The following is a 27,495-nucleotide window of genomic DNA, read 5'->3' on the forward strand; positions in this document are numbered from 1 at the left end:
TGAGCGAATGAATTCCCCAGAGAGCTGGAGACTGGGGAATTAGCAGGAACTTTCTCTGTGCTCTTGGAACGCAGCAAACTGCAAACTTAGGAACTGGGAGAGCTGGGGCTTCAGAGAGTCAATCAGTGTCACTCAACTCCTAGCATCTGTGAACAGGTGCGGTTCCGACTGAGCAGCCCGGGCCTGGTACCAACTAACTCTGGGGCAGAAAAGATGCGGCCCTCCTGAAGGGGACTTCGCAGCCTGTCCACGCCGCACTGCCCTCATCTAGTGGCTTCGAAGGCCAAGCTGTGGTAGCCCTGCTATGCACTTGGTGCTTTTTCCCCGCCCTTACAGGGGCTCGCTTAGGTCTGATCCCTAACCCAGTGCCCAGTCATTCCCTTATCTAACTTGATGGGTCTTCGAGTAAATGAAGCAATAAAATCAGAGTAGCATAAAGAGAAAATAGACAACTAGAAAAGTCACAAGTGTTTAACGGAGAGGAGGGCGCGGGCTGTTTGGACTGTGGCAGAGCTGTGAGGCCCAGACTGGGAGCGGCGCGGAGCGGGACCGGTTTTCCGGGGCTGGCAGCTGCCTCGAAAAAGTTTCCTATGGAACACTCTCCAGCGGGGGCGGGGGCGGGGGCGGCAGGCGTAGCGGTGTATGTGGGAGGGGGCGTGCAGGCGGGGGAGGCCGCCAGGGGCGGCTAGCAAACCGTTATAGTCCTTCAGCACCTCCCTTGGCCAGTGGCCCCCCTAGCCCGCCTCCCCGCCGCGCGGCTGCCCACCTGGCGACGTGACGCTGCACCAATCCTCTTCGAGCTGCTCCCGGGGGTGGGGGGGCCCTTCTTGTACCGCCCCCCTCCCCACCCTGAAAGAGGCGCACCCTGCCGGGGCAGACACTGCGCTCTCGCCCGCAGAGCACCCCTCTAAACTTCTTGGTCTCCAGGACGGACGCTCAGGCGCTTCCCTCGCCTTGGCCAAACTTGCTTTCCCGCCTCTCAAATTCGACTTCCTTGCACTCCAAACTCTTTTCCCTCCAGTTTCCCCTCCTCTGTCTCCCAAGCCACAAACCCCGGTCCCCAATTCTCTCCCCCCACCCCACGCCCTCTCCTTTCTTCTCTCCCTTTTCAACTTCTTGTCCGATTCCACCTCAGGCTCCAAGCGTTCCTAACTCAGTCCCCCGCTTTCCTTCGGCTCGAAGCCATGGCGGGACCTGGGGGTTGGAGGGACAAGGAAGTCACGGATCTGGGCCACTTGCCGGTGAGTAGAGGACGCCCATCGCCTCCGAAGTGCTCTCTTCTTCGGGCTCTGAGCACTGGGGTAGGAGACGGACTTGGGCAAGCCGGGCTAGGACAGAAGTTCGACGGGACCACGGGTGCGGAAAGAGACCCCAGGAGTTGGCTTGTGGAAAAGGCGCTCCCCCGCCAGACTCCCGGCCGCGCCAAATTCACGAAAAGGCAAAGCGACGGGGGTGGGGAAGAGAGAAGAGGTGGCAGTGGGGTGGTGCGGGCGCTGAAATATGGGACATTTTCTAGCGGTGCTCGAATGTCTTTTTGCCTAGCGGTACTCGGGTACCTGTACTTCCAGAGCTCGAGGAGAGGCCAAAGAGCAAGACGATGCTTGGCTTCCTGAGAGCACTCTTCCCTGTCACCCCGCCGCCCTATCCCCTATCGTTTACTTCTTTTGCCAAAGCAGATGCCCACTCGCGGAATGACCTTTACTTCTAGGTGACAGGGGGCTAGAAAATTAAAGCTTTGGAGGCTCATTTCTCTCACTTTATAATGGCGCTTTCTAAAACCTTATTCTGCCAGGGCACTGTTCTCGATTTAGTATTGCAGGAGCGAAAGCACTCGACGCCGCTTGGGGAAGAAGTGAATTCTGCACACCCCAGTTTAAAAAAGAAAATATTGTTCTCACTAGCTATCCAGATATAGATTTTTCTCAGGGTTTTCGTTTGTGGATTCTCTTTTTTCCAAATGCCCGGCTTTCCTCCAGAGTTGTAATTGATTGGCGAGCTATTATCGCTGTCGTTATTAGTAGAGTTATTATTTTAGCAGTGCCGTTTATTTCATTGGCATCTGGTCTCTGACAGATATTGGATTCCACCCAACTCCGTTTTTTAAGTTCCCTTTTTAGATTGGCATTTCACTCGCACCCTCTCTTGAATGCAAAGGGCCCCTGGACTCTCTGAAAGGGAATAAGCATGCACCATGCTGGAATAATCACCAGGCAACTGTAGTTCAGGGCTGTGGCCTGCGTGCTTTGGGAAAAGCTAAATATTAACCTTGAGGTTATAGGACTATTCAGAGTCGCAGTGCTTTAATTTTATACATATTTGCCATTTAAAGATTGTCTTCTTAATGAGGGCAGACACCTGTCCCCATAAAAAAAAAGGGCATTCCCCAAGTCTCACCTATATAATTTTATACTAGAATGGTGTAGAGGAGGTGGTGATGCACATGGGTAACATTTTAGCAAATTGTCTTCAGTCTTAAAGAAAGGAACTTCAATATTGACATGTTGAGTTGCAAATATTAACATTATGGTTATTGATACAGCTTTATAAAATAAATTCACAAAATGTTTAGAAGTTAAATCTTTTTTTACCCTGCATACATGAAATTTCTGGCATGTGGAGGCCTCAACTGGTGGTTTCCTTTCTGAACAGAATTTTCATATTTTGACTAGATTTACTCTGAAGTAAAAGTGTAAAATCAACGAATAAGATGTTACCATCCTCCAACATTCCCTATATATGGTGGGAGAAAGAGGGAAAAAAAAGCAAACTAGGGCAAATATGTGAAACCACAAATAAGTAAACTGAAATAAACCCTTTTTTTTTCTAAAATTGACTGAAGAGTGGAATTGGTAAGACGTCATAGAAATGATATAGTAGGGAATTCCAAACCCAGGGGCGGAAAAGGTTTTATTGGTACAAAAAAATGGGGGCAAATGGCCCAGACTAACTGACCCCGTCATGGCCCTGGGACATAAGAACTTGGTGAGAGCTGAGGAGATAAGGAGAAAGGCTATAATCTTTACATTGCAGTTCAGTGCAGTATTAGTTTTCTGGGATTTGGTCGGGGTGTGGAGGGGAGAAAGATGAGGCTGGTTTTTAATGTAGGAATAGGGGAAACAAAACCTCAGGGCATTGATGCTTAATTTCATTTTATAGACTTCGTGAAAGTGTTGTAAAGTCATCAGCTTCTAACAATTTTAAAATTTTTATTATACAAGATCCATTTTATCTCAATGTGGAGGTCATCACCATAGCAAATTATGCATATTTAAGCAAATTATGCCCAATTCTCCCCTCTCCCAAACAGCCAGGTCTAAACCCTAAGAAATCTAGCAGAAGAGTAGCACTCCCTTCAGAATTTCCTTACCGTCAAATTTCTAGAGATGCAAAACATTCACTATTGCTTAGGTCACAGAGGTATATTTTTAATGGTTTGATATTTCTTTGCATTTGTCTTATTTCCTGAGGAAGTAGAAGTAAAAGTAAACGAAGAAGTCAAAAGACATCTAGATTAGCTTTTTGGAAGTTTGCACCTTGATAAAAAGTAGATGATAAAGCAAAGAAACCTGCATATGGTGGGATCTCTTCTGATATTTAGCCTCAATGTAATTATCCTCATAGTATATTAAGGTCAGAAGGTTGGCATCAATCAACACCAAATATACCAATTTGACAATAGCCACATAATAAGGGGAGATTCGGACCTTGGTATATCACACTTAGCAAGAGATAATCTTGCAGATTTTAAAATTATTAAATATGGGTCTAGTTTAAGATTGATATATTATGTCCTTTGTAGAGCTGGCCAGCTAAATGACCATAAGGCAAGGACCCTTGAGAGAGGTCAGGCTTGCTGTGCAAACTTGCATTTAAAGAAAGCGGTAGAAGCTTATTTGGTATTTTTTAAATTAGATATTATTTTAAAACCTAAAATAGTAAGCAAGAGTGAAAGCTAGGGAAGCAGGAGAGGAGGGGAAGGAATTGTATAACCTTTTTTGCATAATACACTAAAGTTAGAGACATAAAGAGACCCCAACATAGTAATCAGAGAATGACAGGTCAGCTATATTTAATAGGTCGCTGTAATTTTTCTTTCTGATCTACCACTGAATAAATATTTCCTATAGATGACAAAACAAAAAAGAAAGTACAGAGATTTGTGGTTTGTGCTTACTTTTGAAAACACAATTGCAAAGCCTTGTGTGTGTGTGTGTGTGTGTGTGTGTGTGTGTGTCTGTGTGTGCACACATATGTATGTATTATTTTCACCTTGCCTGCAAGCAATACCTGGATCTCCTCTCTCTCTCTCTCTCTTTCTCTCTCTCTCTCGCTATATATATATATATATATATATATATATATATAGGCATACAAGGAGAAAAAATTAAGATGTATATATATGTATATATATATACATATGTATGTATATATATATATATATACATGCATATATACATCTTAATTATTTCTCCTTGTATGCCCATGCCACTCAATCCTTGGGACTGGAAACTATTTCTTCATCTCCAAATCTGGCACGTCTTTCACTATGATAGTCCCCTTTGCCTTCTGTGCCCAGTATGGTAATGACATTCCTCATGGCTGTGGCCCTGGTATTTGACACTGCCATGTGTAGTCCTAATCTATATTGGGGTCAGGAGTACACAGGCCTGGAGGACAGTAGTGGCAGAGGTGACCTGAAATAGCACATGATCCAAAAACTATATTTGAATTACATTAGGTTTATATTTAAATATAACTGTCAGCTTTCCCAGTCTTCCACCACCCAGACCAAGCCTGTCTTCCACACTCAGTCCTGAGAACTTTCCTACTTTACAAGAACCTTAGCCCCCTGTTTTGAAGCAGTTTTACCTTCTAGTCCACAAATATTGAAGCATTCAGCATGTCTTCCATTATGTATTTCAGAGCATCACCTCAGTATGACACTGTATTTCAACCTATTTTCTCAGTCTCCCCACCGTCCCCCGCCACTTTCTAGAGCAGTTTATATTACTGCACAAGAATAATGCACAAGAATCATTTTGGGGGATCTTGGGAACCATCCCCAGAAATTCTGATTTCATAATTCAATGGTAGGGATAAGAAATCTATATTTTAAACACGATTCCCCAAGTCTATACAGTCTATAGTTTGAGAAACATTGGTCTTGAGGAAGAGGTTTTCCTTTCTAAATGTTCCATTTGAATTGTGAAGCCCATTCCTCTATCTCTATAACTCGCTCTGGCACTTGCTGTGCTACATATTTCATTTTCAGGTTTTCTCTTCATAAACTTTTCATAAAATCTCTACTTCTAATATTTAAAACAAAAGAAGAAAAGTCTCTGCTAGTCCTTCTAGGTGCTGTGCAATCTTTTCCCTTTCTTTAGCTGTCTAATGGCTTGTGTTCCCTAGTTTTGTTTTTTTTACTACCCTAAATCTAAAGCTGTTTACTATTCATACTGACCACTTATCAGTTCCCTTTTGTTCTTAATTTCTGCTATATTTATTTCTGTTGATCAGCCTCTGCTTTTGAGCCTCCTCCATGACCAGTGAACACTGCCTTCTAGTGGCTCTTTTTCTTCCTGTTACTCCCACCCCCCTATCCTTAATAAAATTATCCATCAAGGTGCTAATTCTGCCCCCTCTCCTGGAATTCAGACGACAGAAACAATTCCTGAAAATTTGGGGTTTCAGGGAGCAACCAGACTAAGACTTTTAAATTGCTGGAGATATTTTAGATACATAGAAAATATAACAAAGTGTAAAGGATTTGCCTAGTATTTTATGGTTCAAAAATATTTTAAGACTAGAATTTTCATAATTTCTTTTGAGAAAAGCTTTTACAAACTCTAGAGTTTCTTTTTGACTGACAATTTTTTAACCAAATAGAACACCAATGCATATTAAACCATCAAATAATTCCCAAATTATTATAGCAATCATAGATACAAAGACCTTCCTCTGCTGGTTCCCTTTTCTCAGAGTGGCAGGGCAGAGAAGAGGACCAAGTAATTATGGAGATCCCTCTGATGTTGACTTTTTAATGTCATAGATACCAATAAAAAGGTTCTCTTTCAACGTTTACTTCCTCGGGAGCCTGGAATAGACTTTCTGTATCATTCAGTGGAAAATCTAATATAAGAAATTGAGTAATGGTACCCCACTAATTAGCATAGTTTCTCACCTCTTTTTTCCCCCAGTTTGATAATTATTTAGTCTTGAAAGATACTATAGTGGAGATGGGAAACAGAAATATTACATGAAATTAAGTAAAAAAGTACTCTTAGTATAGATGAATACTAAGTTGAGCTGCTTTTAAGAACAGAAGAAAGAGTTTTATAACATTGTTTTTAAAAATATGAGCATGAGGGGGAGCCTGGGTGGCTCAGCTGGTTAATCTTCAGAGTTCGGCTCAGGTCATGATCTCGCGGTTTTGCAGTTTGTGAATTGGAGCCCCACATTGGGCTCTGTGCTGACAGCTCAGAGCCTGGAGAGCTTCAGATTCTGTGTCTCCCTCTCCCTCTCCCCCGCTTGTGCGCTCTCTCTCTCTCAAAAATAAACATTAAAATATTTTTTTAAAATATGAGCATGAGGAGAATTAAGATCTTTTGGTCATTTATGAGCAGAAAACATTTCCAAACAACATGAATACAGATAAAATAGGACCCCCAAGAATTCCACAGGTATTTTATTATCCCAATCCATTTCTTTGCTTTTTTTGAATAATTATATACCTGAGTTCAAATATGAGTATAAATAATACATTTATTATGCTTTTGAAGGCTAGAAAAAAGCTTAAAGATATTTGGGACTTTTGTGCTCAAAGATTCAGAAGTAAAGTTTTTCAGGTAATACAGTAATTCTCTAATATGTGGTATTTTTCCAGCTAAAATGCAGCTTTAACTATAAAAAGAATGGATTACCAACAGGAAACAACTAACACATTTGATTCTTTTGACAGATGGCCAGAGGTTGTTCCTCCAGAACTAATAATGTCTAATATAAATCCCTTAGTAATATCCTTCAGAGAAATATGCTAATGTGATGAAGTCTTTAAGCCAAACCTTCACAACTCCTTTGTTGGCTATCTTATTTTCCCATTAAACTTTCAATGAGTTATAACAATGACATGCTGAATATCAAGGCCACTATAACAATCTATTTTTACTTCTCTTAAATTCACAAAATTATCATTTTAAATAACTTATATTTTCATTGAGAGTATGTTACCTGTACTATTTGGTTATAATAATAGAGTGCATATTGTGACATTGATTTTGATGATGACTTTAAGAAAGTAGGCTGCTGTTTTCTCTAACAATGGTCATGTCAAATCCAATCAGGATTTTAGAACATTAGAACCTGTTTTTTTACTATATAATTTTAAAGCTAGGAAATCACCTAACATAAAACCTTCATTTTATATATGTGAAAACTGAGTCCCAGAAAGAGTAAATATCTTACTCAGAGTCCTATAGTTAATTAATGGCAGAGCTGGGGCTAAAACTCCAGTCTCCTGACTCTGTCCAGTTAAATACTTATTGACTGAAGTAATCCTAGAACTGTGTCAATTTCCTATGACACTATTGATAGATTACACAAATATCATGACAGTTTTAAGAAGTCCATTGTTGCAGTCCTAATACATTGCATATCCTCAATAATTTTTCCGTTTAGTTCACATCTGTCACAATGATAAAAATGTTTTCAAACAGGGTTAAGCAAAGTTTGTGTTTATAAAATGTGCTTTCTATATAAAGCATGTGAATGTCTAAGGATTTGCCAGCGATCCTACCACTTTGTGTATAAACTGGTGTCTACTCATACCTCATTTAGGTTTTGCTAATATAGCAAATTAAGCTGCTAGAATAAAAGTTTAACTAGTGATAAAATTTAAGAAACCATGTTTTGTAGTGAACAAGAAAGGGATATCCATAGTAAAGTTAAGGAAGCAATGTTTAAGAATGAATATGGAAATCTTAGGAATCTGTCCGTAAACATGTTTATTTTGTCTTCTATGATGCCACATTCAGGATTAAGACACAGAAAATGTCAGCAGGGAACGTGTGCCATAAAAAAATATTCAGCTGATGCAAAAGTTAGCTTAAAAATAAAGAACACCCCCTCAACTGTCTAGTTAAAAAAAAAACTGCTCTTAATACCATGCTCTTATTTTGCTATTCATCTATATTTTTTAGTCTGATTCTATTGACTTAGGCTTATTCAAGGAGCCATACATATTCTTTCTGGGTGTAGCACTAAAGATTATTTATTTACTTATTTACTTTATTGAAGTATAATTAACATATAGTATTATATTAGTTTCAGACGTGCAATACAATGATTCAACAATTCTATACATTACTCAGTGCTCATCACAATCAATTTTATCTATTTCGCCCATTGGCCTGCCCCCCCCCCCCATACCTCCCCTGTGACAACCATCAGTTTGTTCTCTGTATTTAAGTCTGGTTTTTTGTTTGCCTCTTTTTTTCCTTTGTTCATTTGTTTTGTTTCTTAAGTTCCACACGTGAGTAATATCATATGGTATTTTTCTTTCTCTGACTTCTTTCACTTAGGATGATACACTCTGGATTCATTCATGTTGTTGCAAATAGCAAGATCACATTCTTTTTCATGACTGAGTAATATACCATTGTATATATACCACACTTTGTGTTATTCATATTTAGAGGTGATATTCTTTCCCAAGAATTACTATTATGTAAATAAACTACCCAGAATTTGTATCCAATTTTTTTTCATCGTTGCTGTGTGCTAAACTTTCTGCCTAACACTCATAAAATGAATATTAAAAGAGTATGTCAACTGAAGGTAGATAAATTTATTTCTATTTTAATAATTGCTCTAATTGCATTAGGAATATACTTCAACTAGACATAATTGTATTCATTTTACAGGTTTGTGATAATTCATTATACAACTGCTTAAGGTTCATGTCATCGTTTCTTTTCTATAAATGATTATACTCTGTCCAGGAAAATTGTGACATGTTTATTCTTTTGGTAAATGACACCATGTTCTTCCCATGGAAATTCTAAGGGAGCAAGGAAGATTGGAAATACAATTCTAGATAGTTGAATACTTGTCTATTTTTCCAAGAAGATTGATATATTTTGTTCTACATTTTTGCAGGATCCAACTGGGATATTCTCACTGGATAAAACCATTGGCCTTGGTACTTATGGCAGGATCTATCTGGTAAGTGGAGTTAGATTATGTATTGGTTATTCATTTTCTATAACAACAATGATTGCAAGTCAAAGCCCTACACTGCAAAGCAAATAATGACAAAAGCATTTCACTTTGGGAGATAAATCAAATTAAGATAGCTCAGTGATATCTGTGAGAATTATTACAAGAGAAATGGATTGAAAATCTACAGTGAATGAACCTACCAACCAAAGGTCTAAAAATTATTAGCATACCATTAATAAAATCAACAGAAAAAATAATTAATTCAAATAAGTACCCAAATAAAAATATCATTTGTTTTATGTTATACATCCATACCATTCTAATTACTCACATTCAACTTTTAAACTGAATGTTACGAAAACAAACATTTCCACAACATTCTACATCATACTGTGTGTCTGTGTGTGCACATGTGTGGAACAGAGTTAGCCAAATAATCTAACAAGAAAAACTCTGCATTTATTTAATGATTATTTCTCAAGCACAAAGTATGTGCCAGGCACTGTAATAGTCCCTGTAGATAAAGTGATTTAAGGGTTGGGAGAGGCACATTTTTACATATTTAAGCACACAAATAACTGTTTATTTGCAATTATATTCCTTGTGTGGTTGTTGAGGATGATGTTGATGCATTTTAGGTAAAGGCAGGGACACTGTTAAGGGCTGACTTGGAGGGGGGCTTACTTTAATGGTCCCATCACCTTGATCAGGTGCCCTTCCCTCACTCTCTAACATGGGAAATAGGCATTTTCTCAGTCTTTTGTGAAGTTCTGTACAAATGTAGTAGTGTTCCTTTTCCCGAGGCCTTTCCCTCAAAAACCAAATCACTATCACTACGCTGATCCTTATTGTAGACTGACCACAGGTCCTCTACATATGGATTATATAGAGGTGTCCTGGTATAGGTCCAGTGGAAGAGGCTTCATTGTAGTTCAGACAGAGTTGCTCTCTGCTTACCAAGCCTGGTACCTTTAGGCTGCATCTGCCTAGAAGGAGATTTTTTTAAAAATTCATGTACCCAAGTTGGGGTAGGGAAGATCTTTAAAATTTGCACAAAAGTACCTACAGCACTGAAATTGAGTAGTAGAAGTAGCATTGTGGAAGTTTCCTAAAAGCAGAAGGTACCTTGGTGAATAAAGGATAAAGAGAGAATGCCAATAATTGTGACAAAAGTTTTTTCAAGCCATTTTGACTTCACCTATTAACAGAATCAATAAGGTATAGACAGTGATGTGATACAAACACAAATATGTTGTTTATGTCATTTCACTTGCATCTCAGACTGATTGATTCGTTAACAATTGTGTGATCTAGGTGAATTTTGCCACCATATGCATAGACACATACACCTACATGCGTGGAAGTTCTTCACCTCTTTACGGCATATTTATAATCTTCATGACTCCATAATCATTTTAATTCTTGAAGGGTATGTATGTATGTATGTGTGTGTGTGTGTGTATAAGTGTGTGTAAGTGTATGCATGTGTTTAAATATGTGTGTATATTTGTTTTGATTTGAAAGAATAAAGCTCTCTCCACCACCAGATTTTGGGAATAAAAACATCAGTCATATAAGGTAAAAGGTAAAGGTAAGGTTAGATAACACACAAAGATGGTTTCTCATCATCAGTCATCAGAACTGTGATGCCATATAAAGAAGAAAAGTCGAGGGTAAAAGGTGAGTTGTACATGGTAATTCCCTCTCTCTTTTTTTTTTCAAACTAGGGTTTATTGAGATGTAGTTTGAATTTGGTAAAATTAGCCCTTTTAAGTATACAATTCTGAGTTTGGACTAATACATTTCATCATGTAACTACCACCAGAATCAAGATTTTTCCAAATACATCTTAAAATACACAGTATACCTTTAAGTAATATTCTTCAAGTAACACTTCACTATGTGGTGTCCCAGCTTGTATAGTATGGTTATAGTTGTTACATATTTTTCTTTTTTTTAATTTTTTAATGTTTATTTTTATTTTTGAGAGAGACAGAGCATGAGTGGGGGAAGGACAGAGAGATAGAGGGAGACACAGAATCTGAAACAGGCTCCAGGCTCTGGGCTGTCATCACAGAGCCTGACTCGAACTCAGGAACTGCAAGATCATGACCTAGGTCAAAGTTGGACGCTCAGCCAACTGAGGCACCCAGGCGCCCCATATTTTTCTTTTACGTGTGATATAAACCCACAATACTACTTCTCTGTTTCCCATACTCAATACTATTACTTTTTATTTAGTTACCTTTTAGAGCAATTAAAATGAAGAAAATATTTTTATTCATTTGAGCCATTTCTGGAATGTTAATTTCTTTGGAAAAATCCAAGTTTCTATTCTTAAGCATGAAGAATTTTCTATAATATTTCTTATAGTGTAAGGCTTCTGGTAATGAATTCTCTGCCTTTATTTATGTGAAAATCCCTCATTTCTTCATTTTTGAAATATATTTTCATTGGATATAGAATGTTATGTTGACAATTTTTCTTTCAGCAGTTTAACGATAATCAGTCTATTGTCTTCTGGCTTTCATAATTCCTGAAGTGTGTCATTTCTATCTTTGCTTCTTTGTATTTTTCTTCTTGCTAATTTTAAGACTTTTTTCTTTAACTTTTTCAGTGGTTTAAATATGAAATGTAGGGTTTTTTTGTTTTGTGTGTGTGTAAGCATGTGTGTCTTTGGTGGACTATCATCCTTGGGGTTTTCTGAACTTCTTGGACAGGTAATTTGATGTATTGTAATTACCCCAATTGTAATTTGGGGGAAATTCCTGACCTTTATCTCTTCAAATATTTTTATTTTGCTTTCTTCTGTTTCTTCTCCTTGTGGAAAACCAATTTTATATTTGTTAGGCCATTTGATATTAACATACAGCTCTTGGATGCTCTATTTTGTTTCTTATGTGTGTTTGTATGTGTTCATGTTTATTTGCTCTTATTCTCTTTTCTCTTTGTGTTGCACTTTGGATCCATTTTTTTCCTGTCTTCAGTTTCACTTCTTACTTTCTCAACTTTTTTGAATCAACTGATAAGACTATCAAAGGCATTTTTTATTTCTTTTACTGTTTTTCATTTCTAGCATTTTCACTTGACTTTTTTATAGTTGACATTTTTGCTGAAATCTCCATTTGTTCATGCATGTTTTCCATATATTTCATTAAAACATTTTACATATTAATTATAGTTATGTTAAATTTTCTGTCCACACTTTGAATATCCAAGTCATCTCTAAGGATGGTATATTGATTACTTTGTCTCTTGAGAGTGAACTGTTTGTTTGTTTGTTTCTCAAAATGTTTGTTTGAATGCCAGACATCATATGTAGAATAGTAGAGATTGAAATAAATAGTAATTATGCCTTGAAATGGGCACGCTTGTTCTTCTAAGTCATTAATATGAGAGGCTGAGTCAGTCTTTTAAGATGGGCTATATTTGGGTTATGTTGTTGCTATGGTTACCCTCAGTTCACCGCCAGCTTCATGTTCTAATGTTACTTTGTGCTTACATGGTGGTAGGGTTCTCAGTATTCCTGTGACACCCTCAGCTTTAGACCTTCCTTGTGCATCTGTGTCTCAAAGAGATTCTCTCTTCATGTTCCTGTGCTTCCCCTAATTGTATGCTGGCATTGCTTCTTATTAAGTGCTTGTTAGCCTGACGGTGTGGGACAGGGAGGAGTTCTCTGCTTTTTTTTTTTTTTTTTAAATTTTTTTTAACATTTATTTATTTTTGAGACAGAGAGAGACAGAGCATGAACAGGGGAGGGGCAGAGAGAGAGGGAGACACAGAATCGGAAGTAGGCTCCAGGCTCTGAGCCATCAGCCCAGAGCCTGACGCGGGGCTCAAACTCACGGACCGCGAGATCGTGACCTGAGCCGAAGTCGGACGCTCAACCGACTGAGCCACCCAGGCGCCCCATCTCTGCTTTTTTTAATTCAGCCTCAGCCTTAGACAGATCCTATGCCTCCGGATTATGGGAGTAGGTTTTTTTTTTTTTTTTTTTTTTTTTAGCTATTCTTTCCCTGTGCTAGTCGTAGCATACTTCTTAATGGTCCAAGCTCAGGACTAACTCCTGACCAGAAGTAGAGAAATTATTATTATTATTATTATTTTACATTTCCCCAAGCTTCAGTGGGTTTTCATTTATATACCCTGGGGGGAACAGAGTTTGCTGCCCTTCCCCTGAAGTTTAAGGCTCTTATTCCTAAAGGAGAAAGGAGTTGGACATGGTTTCATGTTTTTCCTACTGCAGTGGCTTCTGCTCTCTCCCAGGTCAGTACCATACATAAATCCATGGAGAAAAGCCTGTGAGTGTGTATAAATTCCTCTTATATCTATGGCTCCCGAGGGTATTGTACTCTCATGCTAGCCCATACTTGGCCTTTAGCAGTTAATTAAAAATTTAGCTGAATTATTTATACCACATTCTGTGGTGACATTGCATTTCCCCTGCAGCCACAGGTGAGCTAGTGCTCACGTTCCATCTCTCCTTGAATCATCTTTCATCAGACTTCAGGCTAGTTGGTTTCCTTAAGTCTTGTCTCTGGGTTCAATAAGAGTTATGATTTTCTAGGTTATTCAGCTTTTTCTTCTTGCTAGGGTGGGGGTGGCACTCTTTCCTGCTTTCCACATTCTTATCAGGAGCCAGAAGTCCATGTCAATTCCTTTAACTGAATCTGCATGAAACATCTACCATATGCTAAATCCTGTACATATTTTATATATACCTATTCAGATTCAGAGATAAAAAAAAAAACTTTTCACCATCAGATCTTCAAAGCAGAAACCTCGATGTTACAGAAAGTAGATGACTACAGATGGTTTACTTACATTCGACGGATTTTCCTTTGCCACTCATTGATGGGACCTCTTTTTTTCTATCTCAAATTAATTTCCTTCTGAAAAAGTCTTGGGATGGTGTTACTGTAAACTAATACCTCCTTCATGGAATATAATCTTGAGTATGTAAGAAACTCTTTTAAAAGGTTGATACACTTTATGCCAATAATCTCACATTTGTAAATCTATGATAAACACCAAAAATGTATAAAAAGCATAAATATTTATTTTAGCAGAAAGATAGCATATGTAGTGAAAATGGGGCCTGCTTTGGAACCAGGCAGACCTGATTCAGTGCCTGTTTGGCCATTAATTAGCAATGACCTTGAGCAAGTCACTTAACCTCTGAGTATACATTCCCTTATTTATAAAATGGAGCTGCTAATACATACTTTCCAAGATATAATTTAGAAACAACACATATAAAGTGCTTGGCACATAGTACATATCTTTTAAAGGTAGCTATTGATATTATTGTTACCGTTTCTATTATTTGTGAAAAGAAAAATTCAGCAAAATCCTAAATAGTAAAAAATAAGATGAAGTAAATATCTACTCAGTCAATATATCATGGCTCCTAAAAGTAATGTTTATGAAGATATATACCAGCATAGAATTATCTTTAATATGTGAAGTAAAGTATTCCATATTATATATACACCATGATTACAGCTATGTTAAAAAACCATGCACGTGAAAAATGGTAAAGTAAATGGTTAGAATAGGATCCTGGGAAGATGGCGGCGTAGGAGGAGGCTGGGCTCACTGCGCATCCTGCTGATCACTTAGATTCCACCTACACCTGCCTAAATAACCCAGAAAACCGCCAGAAGACTAGCAGAATGGAGTCTCCGGAGACAAACTCAGACGAGAGGCCCACGGAAGAGGGTAGGAAGGGCTGAGAGGCAGTGCACTCTCCACGGACTGGCGGGAGGGAGCCGGGGCTGAGGGGCTGCCCACCAGCCAAGCAGAGCCCCCGAGTCTGGCTTGCAAAAGCGGAAGGGCCGGACTGAGTGTGTTCCGAAAGCAAGCGGGACTAAACATCTGGAAGGTTATAAGCTAACAGCTCTGCTTGGAGAACGGGAGGGCTGGAGGACAATGGGAGGGAGAGTTGTTGAGCCCCAGACAACAGAGCTCAGCTTGGCGGGGAACAAAGGCGCTCACCAGCGCCATCTCCCTTGCCCATCCCCCAGCCAAAATCCCAAAGGGAACCAGTTCCTGCCAGGGATCTTGCTTGCTCCACACAAACACCCAAAGCTGCTGCGGATCCATCCCTCCAGCGGGTCTGACTCCCTCCCGTGCTGCAGGGCCCCTCCCGAAGCAGATCTCTGAAAGAAAAGCTAGCTGAGCCTGCCCCTCCCGCCCCTGTGCACCTTGCCAATCCACCCCAGCTAATAAGCCAGATCCCCAGCACCACAAGCCTGTCAGTGTGCAAGTAGCCCAGACGGGCCATGCCACCCCACAGTGAATCCCGCCCCTAGGAGAGGGGAAGAGAAGGCACACACCAGTCTGACTGTGGCCCCAGCGGTGGGCTGGGGGCAGACATCAGGTCTGACTGCGGCCCCGCCCACCAACGCAAGTTATTCAAGACAGCACAGGGGAAGTGCCCCGCAGTCCCGCACCACCCCAGGGACTGCCCAAAATGACGAAACGGAAGAATTCCCCTCAGAAAAACGTCCAGGAAATAACAACAGCTAATGAACTGATCAAAAATGATTTAAACAATATAACAGAAAGTGAATTTAGAATAATAGTCATAAAATTAATCGCTGGGCTTGAAAACAGTATAAAGGACAGCAGAGAATCTCTTGCTACAGAGATCAAGGGACTAACGGACAGCCAGGAGGAGCTAAAACATGCTATCAACGAGTTGCAAAATAAAATGGAGACAACTACGGCTCGGATTGAAGAGGCAGAGGAGAGAATAGGTGAACTAGAAGATAAAATTATGGAAAAAGAAGAAGCTGAGAAAAAGAGAGAGAAAAAAATCCAGGAGTATGAGGGGGAAAATTAGAGAACTAAGTGATGCACTAAAGAGAAATAATATACGCATAATTGGTATTCCAGAGGAGGAAGAGAGAGGGAAAGGGGCTGAAGGTGTACTTGAGGAAACAATAGCTGAGAACTTCCTGGATCTGGGGAAGGAAAAAGGCATTGAAATCCAAGAGGCACAGAGAACTCCCTTCAGACGGAACTTGAATCGATCTTCTGCACGACATATCATAGTGAAACTGGCAGAATACAAGGATAAAGAGAAAATTCTGAAAGCAGCGAGAGATAAACGTGCTCTAACATATAAAGGGAGACCTATAAGACTCGTGACCAATCTCTCTACTGAAACTTGGCAGGCCAGGAAGGAATGGCAGGAGATCTTCCATGTGATGACCAGAAAAAAAAAAGCAGCCGAGAATCCTTTATCCAGCAAGTCTGTCATTTAGAATAGAAGGAGAGATAAAGGTCTTCCCAAACAAACAAAAACTGAAGGAATTCGTCACCACTAAACCAGCCCTACAAGAGATCCTAAGGGGGATCCTGTGAGACAAAGTACCAGAGACATCGCTACAAGCATGAAACCTACGGACATCACAATGACTCAAAACCCATATCTTTCTATAATAACACTGAATGTAAATGGACTAAATGCGCCAACCAAAAGACATAGGGTATCAGAATGGATAAAAAAAAAAAACAAAAAACAAGACCCATCTATTTGCTGTCTACAAGAGACTCATTTTAGACCTGAGGACACCTTCAGATTGAGAGTGAGGGGATGGAGAACTATTTATCATGCCACTGGAAGTCAAAAGCAGGCTGGAGTAGCCATACTTATATCAGACAAACTAGACTTTAAATTACAGGCTGTAACAAGAGATGAAGAAGGACATTATATAATATTCACAGGGTCTATCCATCAGGAAGAGCTAACAGTTATAAATGTCTATGCGCCGAATACGGGAGCCCCCAAATATATAAAACAATTACAAACATAAGCAACCTTATTGATAAGAATGTGGTGATTGCAGGGGACTTTAACACTCCACTTACAGAAATGGATAGATCATCTAGACACACGGTCAATAAAGAAACAAGGGCCCTGAATGATACATTGGATCAGATGGACTTGACAGATATATTTAGAACTCTGCATCCCAAAGCAACAGAATATACTTTCTTCTCGAGTGCACATGGAACATTCTCCAAGATAGATCACATACTGGATCACAAAACACCCCTTCATAAGTATACAAGAATTGAAATTATACCATGCATACTTTCAGACCACAATGCTATGAAGCTTGAAATCAACCACAGGAAAAAGTCTGGAAAACCTCCAAAAGCATGGAGGTTAAAGAACACCCTACTAAAGAATGAGTGGGTCAACCAGGCAATTAGAGAAGAAATTTAAAAATATATGGAAACAAACGAAAATGAAAATACAACAATCCAGGGGCGCCTGGGTGGCGCAGTCGGTTAAGCGTCCGACTTCAGCCAGGTCACGATCACACGGTCCGTGAGTTCGAGCCCCGCGTCAGGCTCTGGGCTGACAGCTCGGAGCCTGGAGCCTGTTTCCGATTCTGTGTCTCCCTCTCTCTCTGCCCCTCCCCCGTTCATGCTCTGTCTCTCTCTGTCCCAAAAATAAAAAAAAAAAAAAAAAAAAAAAAAAATACAACAATCCAAACGCTTTGGGATGCAGCGAAGGCAGTCCTGAGAGGAAAATACATTGCAATCCAGGCCTATCTCAAGAAACAAGAAAAATCCCAAATACAAAATCTAACAGCACACCTAAAGGAAATAGAAGCAGAACAGCAAAGGCAGCCTAAACCCAGCAGAAGAAGAGAAACAGTAAAGATCAGAGCAGAAATAAACAATATAGAATCTAAAAAAACTGTAGAGTGATCGACGAAACCAAGAGTTGGTATTTTGAAAAAATAAACAAAATTGATAAACCTCTTGCCAGGCTTCTCAAAAAGAAAAGGGAGATGACCCAAATCGATAAAATCATGAATGAAAATGGAATTATTACAACCGATCCCTCAGAGATACAAGCAATTATCAGGGAATACTATGAAAAATTATATGCCAACAAACTGGACAACCTGGAAGAAATGGACAAATTCCTAAACACCCACACGCTTCCAAAACTCAATCAGGAGGAAATAGAAAGCTTGAAAAGACCCATAACCAGCAAAGAAATTGAATCAGTCATCAAAAATCTCCCAACAAATAAGAGTCCAGGACCAGATGGCTTCCCAGGGGAGTTCTACCAGACGTTTAAAGCAGAGATAATACCTATCCTGCTCAAGTTATTCCAAAAAATAGAAAGGGAAAGAAAACTTCCAGACTCATTCTATGAAGCCAGTATTACTTTGATTCCTAAACCAGACAGAGACCCAGTAAAAAAAGAGAACTACAGGCCAATATCCCTGATGAATATGGATGCAAAAATTCTCAATAAGATACTAGCAAATCGAATTCAACAGCATATAAAAAGAATTATTCACCATAATCAAGTGGGATTCATTCCTGGGATGCAGGGCTGGTTCAACATTCGCAAATCAATCAATGTGATACATCACATTAATAAAAGAAAAGATAAGAACCATATGATCCTGTCAATCGATGCAGAAAAGGCCTTTGACAAAATTCAGCAACGTTTCTTAATAAAAACCCTCAAGAAAGTTGGGGTAGAAGGAACATACTTAAAGATCATAAAAGCCATTTATGAAAAGCCCACAGCTAACATCATCCTCAATGAGGAAAAACTGAGAGCTTTCTCCCTGAGATCAGCAACACGACAGGGATGTCCACTCTCACCGCTGTTGTTTAACATAGTGTTGGAAGTTCTAGCATCAACAATCAGACAACAAAAGGAAATCAAAGACATCAAAATTGGCAAAGATGAAGTTAAGCTTTCACTTTTTGCAGATGACATGATAGTATACATGGAAAATCCGATAGACTCCACCAAAAGTCTGCTAGAACTGATACATGCATTCAGCAAAGTTGCAGGATACAAAATCAATGTACAGAAAGCAGTTGCATTCTTATACACTAATAATGAAGCAACAGAAAGACAAATAAAGAAACTGATCCCATTCACAATTGCACCAAGAAGCATAAAATACCTAGGGATAAATCTAACCAAAGATGTACAAGATCTGTATGCTGAAAACTATAGAAAGCTTATGAAGGAAATTGAAGAAGATATAAAGAAATGGAAAAACATTCCGTGCTCATGGATTGGAAGAATATATATTGTCAAAATGTCAGTACTATCCAAACCTACCTACACGTGCAATGCAATCCCAGTCAAAATTGCACCAGCATTCTTCTCGAAACTAGAACAAGCAATCCTAAAATTCATATGGAACCACAAAAGGCCCAGAATAGCCAAAGCAATTTTGAAGAAGAAGACCAAAGCAGGAGGCATCACAATCCCAGACTTTAGCCTCTACTACAAAGCTGTAATCACCAAGACAGCATGGGATTGGCACAAAAACAGACACAGAGACCAATGGAATAGAATAGAAACCCCAGAACTAGACCCACAGACGTATGGCCAACTCATCTTTGACAAAGCAGGAAAGAATATCCAATGGAAAAAAGACAGTCTCTTTAACAAATGGTGCTGGGAGAACTGGACAGCAACATGCAGAAGGTTGAAACTAGACCACTTTCTCACACCATTCACAAAAATAAACTCAAAATGGATAAAGGGCCTGAATGTGAGACAGGAAACCATCAAAACCCTAGAGGAGAAAGCAGGAAAAGACCTCTCTGACCTCAGCCGTAGCAATGTCTTACTCGACACATCCCCAAAGGCAAGGGAATTAAAAGCAAAAATGAACTACTGGGACCTTATGAAGATAAAAGGCTTCTGCACAGCAAAGGAAACTACCAACAAAACTAAAAGGCAACCAACGGAATGGGAAAAGATATTTGCAAATGACATATCGGACAAAGGGCTAGTATCCAAAATCTATAAAGAGCTCACCAAACTCCACACCCGAAAAACAAATAACCCAGTGAAGAAATGGGCAGAAAACATGAATAGACACTCCTCTAAAGAAGACATCCGGATGGGCAACAGGCACATGAAAAGATGCTCAACGTCGCTCCTCATCAGGGAAATACAAATCAAAACCACACTCAGATATCACCTCACGCCAGTCAGAGTGGCCAAAATGAACAAATCAGGAGACTATAGATGCTGGCGAGGATGTGGAGAAACGGGAATCCTCTTGCACTGTTGGTGGGAATGCAAATTGGTGCAGCCGATATGGAAAACAGTGTGGAGGTTCCTCAAAAAATTAAAAATAGACCTACCCTATGACCCAGCAATAGCACTGCTAGGAATTTACCCAAGGGATACAGGAGTACTGATGCATAGGGGCACTCGTACCCCAATGTTTACAGCAGCACTCTCAACAATAGCCAAATTATGGAAAGAGCCTAAATGTCCATCAACTGAGGAATGGATAAAGAAATCGTGGTTTATGTACACAATGGAGTACTACGTGGCAATGAGAAAGAATGAAAAATGGCCCTTTGTAGCAACATGGATGGAACTGGAGAGTGTGATGCTAAGTGAAATAAGCCATACAGAGAAAGACAGATACCATATGGTTTCATTCTTATGTGGATCCTGAGAAACTTAACAGAAACCCATGGGGGATGGGAAGGAAAAAAAAAGAGGTTAGAGTGGAAGAGAGCCAAAGCGTAAGAGACTCTTAAAAACTGAGAACACACTGAGGGTTGATGGGGGGTGGGAGGGTTGATAGGGGGTGGCAGGCAGGGGGGGTGGGTGATGGGTATTGAGGAGGGCACCTTTTGGGATGAGCACTGGGTTTTTTCTGGAAACCAATTTGACAATAAACTTCATATATTGAAAAAAAATGGTTAGAATAGTGATATACTGCATGTAATTTTCTATTTTATATTTCTAATGGTCATAATGTTATATCATTTAGGTAAAGAACATACATATTTGTGTATATATGTTAAATATATGCATGTGGATGTATGGGTTAGTACCAAATGTTATATAAATACCCTGTGCAACAAAATAGAATCATGATACCATTCAAAATTAATGTCAGAGTGACTCATAGAGTCCTTTGCTTTTTCAGTGCTGCCAACCACATCCCCTGCTGGTGTTTGTTTTGGTTAAGGTCTCTCCAGTGTCTTCCAGCTTGTTTCCAAGGCCTTGTTCTCTGGCAGGTTTCCAGCTGTCTGCTGAGGTCTGTGCACATTGAAATGAAGGCTGAGTTACACACTCCACATTGTAACCCATTTCCTTCCCTGATTTTTCTTTTAATTAGATACCCATCTTTCTACCCTCTCCCACCTCCAGCCAGTACAAACCTCAGTTAAAATAGTCGGTTTTCTTTTTCTTTTTTCTTTTAGGAGAAAGTACTATTCTTTCTTCTTTTTTTACCCCTATTAGAGTCATAATACAGAGTTTTCTCTTCACCTTCATCTACTAGTCTCATAACTTAAGGGCTGTCACTTGAAGTAGAGGCATACTTGGAATTTTCCTATGTGAGACCATATTAGTAAAAATAAAGTAGGTTGGAACTTGTTTTTTAATGGTACTATTAGAAAAATAAACAATTTCCCAAAGAGCAATGTACACAGAGAGACCACAGTTATTTTATGAAATATTAAGAAGGAGACCGAGACCTTTAGGGTAGCATAGTGGGTGGCAAACTGTCTCTCCCACTAACTGACACTATACGTCTAACTTGACTTTTCTGGGTCAGTTTCCTCAACTATAAAAGTGTTAGAATAGATAATATCCAGGTTTCCATCCAGCTCTTTGACAGTACACCTAACACAGTGCCTAGAACTCAATTAAAATGTAAACTACTCTTATTCTTATTTTCATCAGCATCCCAGTAACTCTCTTATATTCCTTTCACCACCTTGCAATACAGAAGCTTATTGGCTTTTATTTAAAGTAGTTCCTCATTTTACCAAATAAAATGATCGTTATCATGTTTTTTCTATTCTTTCCTCTACCACTTGATAGACCCATTATTTTAGCTCATTAACTACTATTATAACCAATGCAAAGATAAAACTGGGTAGCAGGTATATTGGGAAGGTAGGATGTTTCATTATGTTACTGTTAACTAACACCATTTTGTGAAGCAGAATACTAGTAGGGAAAGAAAAATAACTGAATGCCTAAAATGAGCCATTTTGCCCTGACCTTCATGAAATTTTGAGTGCACCCTTAATCTCAATCATCTATTCCCACATTGCCATTTGTAGGCAGTGAGGGCAGAAAAGGGAATAGGAAAAGGTTCAAGGCAACCATTTCAAGGAAAGGAAAAATTCACCTGAAATAGGGTAAACCTCTATACTTAGGTCTAGAGCTTGATTGTCACATGTTCCTGATACCTAATTGGAACTAAATTAATGCTAGTAGAAGAAAGGGACTACTCCAAATATCTTATTGCTCTAAAACTTAAAAATATATCCTGGGAATAACTAAGCATTTGTCTTTGAAAGAGAACAGAGGAGTCATCTGCCCCTTAGTAGTTAGCAGATTAAGTCAGATATATGAAGGTGTGGCATTACAATCACAATCAAATTCCTGAATTGTTTGCACTATGGAAGTACACCGCTGAATATGGAAATTTCTTTTTAAAACACTGTCAAATGTGTCACTCTTAAAATTTGGTTTCCTAAATCACTGTCTGTCACATTGCTTTTACTTGGAAATCTCACCAGACAGGTGAGATTTAGGTTTATTAATTACATTTTCTGGATTTGAAGTTGGAGCAGGGAATGGGAACAGAAAGGCAGGAAAGAAATGTCCTCAAAGTTGATGACATAAAATTTATGATATTTTAAATTAAGTTTCAGAAACATGGTGCTGACATTTGGGTTGCCTAGCCACTAGGCCTATTGGACAGGGGTTTGAGTATTTTTCCTTTTAGGCTGAAATTATACTGTTTATTTGCCTACCAAATGTCTAGCACTGTGAATGCTTTCTTTTTAGGTAGGAAAGTTTCCTCACATCCTTGCCATTTTGCAAATATAGCTCAATTAAGTCAGCCAACAAATGTTGCTTGAGCACCCATAAAGTGCATAACACTGTGCATTTTATTATACATTTCAAGCATCAGAAACAGGAGCTGAAGCTGCAGCTGACTTGAGGCTACTGTTTTCCTACGTTATGGATTCTTTCTAGTGCAGTACCATAAGTCTAGAGCCCTCTCTTCGTTCTGCCTTTTACTTGTGTCATTGCCTCCTTTTGATAATATGTCTCAAAAACGGGGATTGCCCTTTTGAGTAACCCTCATGCTGCTCTACATAAGCAATATTAAATGTATCCACTAAATAAAAATATTATTTTGAATGTTTACATTTTCTATAATAAAACAATACTCATCAAATGCCTACTATGTTCCAAGGACTGTGTTAGTCACTAGGTGCCAGTTACAATGATCAGAAAACTTTGGAGAGGATATTTCATTGATTTAGTTTTAGTAGACATAAGAAAGGAGGCCATTTTTCCTATGATTTATGGCATCTACATTTGAGGAAGGAGTGATATGTAACAAGAAGGAAAGGGAGAGGTGGGGTGAGATTGAGCAAAAGGAGGGAAGAAATAGGGATATCAGGGTTTTTTGTTTTGTGTTGTGTTGTTTTTCCCTGGATGTAGAAAGTCTAATGAAGCTTCTGAGACTCCAGGAACAGTTTTGTTTTTTTTTTTTCAATAAGGTAACTGAGGTTGAATATTTGCAATGGGGGTGAAAAGAACTAATATAGGCTAAGTAAATTGAGACTCATGGGACCAAATTAATGGAAGGTTGTGAGGCTTAAAGACCTTAGGAATAAAAATGGAATATTTCTGTCTTGACCATGACATCTCTCCAGCTGTGGAATATAACCTAGGCTCTGAGTTTTAGGCTTGTTTTTTCTTTTTTGTGTTACACCAAAATTTACTTCTGCCTCCTGGTAAATCTTGAGGGAGGAAGAAGCAAAAGCATGATAGGACTGAAAGGTGAAAGTAAAAGTCATATGTAGGATTTGTGTCTTAGGAGGCCACAATTAAATTTTGTCACAATTACTATAATATGTTTAATAAGTTCACAGATATACATGGAGAGAAATTCAAATTCTGTATTTCGTGTGTTGCAGTAATGCAACAATTATGATCTCACATCTTTAGATTTGTTTTTTTAATGTTTATTTTTTTTTAATTTTATTTTTTATTTTTTAAAATTTACATCCAAATTAGTTAGCATATAGTGCAACAATGATTTCAGGAGTAGATTCCTTGTTTGTTTTTGAGAGAGAGAGAGAGAGAGAGGAGGCAGAGAGAGAGGGGCACAGAGGATCTGAAGTGGGCTCTGTGCTGGCAGCGGAGAGCCGATGTAGGGCTCCAATTCAGGATCATGAGCTGAGCTGAAGTCAGAAGCTAAACAGACTGAGCCACCCAGGTGCCCCTTTATATTTCTAATTAAGTTGATTTTATCAAGTTGTTCTAGGGACAGAAAAGACTAATTCAAATGTGTGGAGACAAATATGCATTTCTAAACAAAAGCCAAGGCAAGTAAACTATAGCATGGGGTCAATCAGATAAAAGCATCCTAATTATAAAAAGTTTTATAAAATAAAAGTATAAATCTCTGTGGGTGGGGGAATAATACAGTTACTTAAAAACAGATATACGAAATTGTACAAATGGTGCTTAGCTTATACACTTAAAGCTCTTTCTAATATATCAGTCCTAGGAAAATTTATGTGGACAAGCTTTTTATAAAACATCTTAAAGAGAGATGGGAATGAGTGAGAGCATTGCTAGAAACACTAATGTATTCTCCAATATATCAAAAATTTAGTTTTCTTTTGCATATACATATATATTTATATGTAATATACATGTATAGGTATGTACATATATGCATATATGCATGTATACATATATATACAAAACACTTTGTGTACTTGTAAATACTATATTTTTGTATGTATATATGTTATACACATATAGAATATAAATTATATATAGATATACAGATAAATAGATAGGATTGTGGTCAGATTCTCAGTAAATTCATTAAAAGTGGTTGAAGAATCAAGAGTTCTTGCTTTCCTTGATCCTCTAGTAGCTGACTACTAAAAACTAGTTAGCTAGGTCTTCACTAAATTTTATGAAATAGACACTTTAGAAAATAGAATTTAGGCAATTCTAACTCTTGAAGTAAAAGAGTCCTAACTTGGTTTTAGGAATTTCCAACATTCCACCATATTGGCATATCTGTGTCTAAGGTAGTTTTGTGAGTGATGCTACAATTGCATTTAGTAATGAATGTGACACTGTAGCTCTCTGGAGGTGTCAAAGAAAAAAAATGGAAAGTCTTACATTTTTTATGTTGCTGGGGCTACAGTGAAGGCAGGTTCTTACAAAGAGGACTATGAGTAAAATTGTGCTAAAATATCAAAGACTATCAGAATATATAAGCAGTTTTTTAACCTGTAGTCTTATTTTTGTTTGCTCAGCTACACCCAAGTTATAACAAATTCCTTCTCCACCAAAGCATGGAGAAAGAGAGGGAAAATGAGGTATAAATTGTGTGTCATTTCAGTTGGAGAAATAGCAATATAGAGGTGGTTTATATGTAATTTGTGTTGGAAAAATAAGAAAGCTCCTTGTAGGTATGTCATTTATAGGCAGAGTCTCTTTATGACTAGGGAAAAGAGGTTGGATTATTCAGGGTCCCCTGAGGGAAAAGAAGATTGATTATATTCTAAGCACTACCAGTAACATTTTGTATAAATCATTAACTGAAGAGAAACAAAACAAAACAAAAACAAAAACACCACTGTAATCAAAAAGGACAAGTTTAAGAGTTCTCATAGAAGGATAGCTTTTCTTGACTCTGAGAAAAAATTAAAATGAAATAAACTTAGTTTGTATACACATTGAGGAAGATGAAAGATAGAGAATTAAATGTTAGTCACTTTAGAGATAGTGAGCTTAGTGTCCTAAAAATGGGTAACATTTATTGAATGTTTACAATGTGCCTAGCGCTTAATTTGCATATACCATTTATATTTTGTAAGAGTATTATGAGGTGAATGCCATTGTTGTCATCATCCTCCCATCTCATAACTGAGGAAACTGAGGACTCAAGAACTTCAGTTACTAAACAAGTTCACAAAGCCAGTAAGTTGCAAAATCAGGAGTCAACCCACTATTTTTCCTAACTCTTAACTAATTAAGGTCTGTGCTCTTTACTATATTACATTCAACGTTTTTTTTTTTTTTTTATTTTTGGGACAGAGAGAGACAGAGCATGAACGGGGGAGGGGCAGAGAGAGAGGGAGACACAGAATCGGAAACAGGCTCCAGGCTCCCAGCCATCAGCCCAGAGCCCGACGCGGGGCTCGAACTCACGGACCGCGAGATCGTGACCTGGCTGAAGTCGGACGCTTAACCGACTGCGCCACCCAGGCGCCCCGACTACTACTATATTACATTCAGTTCAACATCTACAAGCCAGATTCAAAAAGCATTCAGCTAGTTGAAAAAAAATATCTGCCCAAGTATAGAAGTATATAGGAAATTGGTGAGCTGAGATCAGTTATGAAGATTGTTCATGATGTGTGCCTCAGTGTATTTGTTTCCTTTATGACAAGCACTAAGACACACTCAAGTCTGAGGAACTTTTTCTGGGATTTAGATTTCAGAAGTGGACAGGAACAAATCAGATTGGCTTTATAGGACACTTTGTAGGACATTAAGCTCATGACTAAATTCCTACTCAGACTCTTGAAAGGCCTAGGAAGGCAGAGATTCCTTCCTGTCACTTCTGTACTCTTTTCTAGTGAGAAACGGCCTGTCTCCAGGGCTAGAGGCATTAGGCCTAAATTACTGCTCCTGCTGGGAGCCCCAGAGAAGAGGGAAACAACAAAGAATAATTGAAAGGTAGTGCCTCTCTTGGGCCCCTAGGTGGCTCAGTCTGTTAAGCATCTGACTCTTGATTTCAGCTCAGAACATGATCTCATGGTTCATGAAGTAGAGCCCCACAGTCAACACAGAGCCTGCTTGGGATTCTTTCTCTCCATCTCTCTCTGCCCTTCCCCCATTCGTGTTCATTTTCTCTCTCTCAAAATAAATAAACATTTTTTTAAAAAAGTTAGTGCCTATCAAATATGAAACAGAACCTCAGCATCTTCTTTGTGGATGATTGGTTTCTGATTGGCAGAGATATTAAAAATTAACAAATTTTAAAAATTTTGTATGTTTTGTAATAGATGAATTTCTAAGAACATGAGTGAAAATTATATATATGTGTGTGTGTGTATATATATATATATATATATATATATATATATATAAACAATTTAGGATACCATTTTGTGTTTTCTGCCTAAGAATAGAATTTCTCCCAGAGTCTAAACTGGAATAAATTACATGTAGCA

General features: G+C 38.7%; 1 protein-coding gene across 1 annotated transcript in view; it reads left to right on the plus strand.

The window, feature by feature from the left end:
- Window positions 1-856: 856 nt before the first annotated feature.
- The window catches only part of NRK (Nik related kinase), a 141,253-nt gene continuing 114,614 nt past the window's right edge, over window positions 857-27,495 (plus strand). Inside the window, exons 1-2 of the mRNA XM_058713970.1 lie at window positions 857-1,241; window positions 9,154-9,219. Of these exons, the coding sequence (XP_058569953.1) occupies window positions 1,185-1,241; window positions 9,154-9,219 (123 nt within the window). The 5' untranslated portion in view covers window positions 857-1,184. The remainder of the gene's footprint in view (window positions 1,242-9,153; window positions 9,220-27,495) is intronic.

Source organism: Neofelis nebulosa, chromosome X, assembly GCF_028018385.1.
Source record: "Neofelis nebulosa isolate mNeoNeb1 chromosome X, mNeoNeb1.pri, whole genome shotgun sequence".
Taxonomy (NCBI): Eukaryota; Metazoa; Chordata; class Mammalia; order Carnivora; family Felidae; genus Neofelis; species Neofelis nebulosa.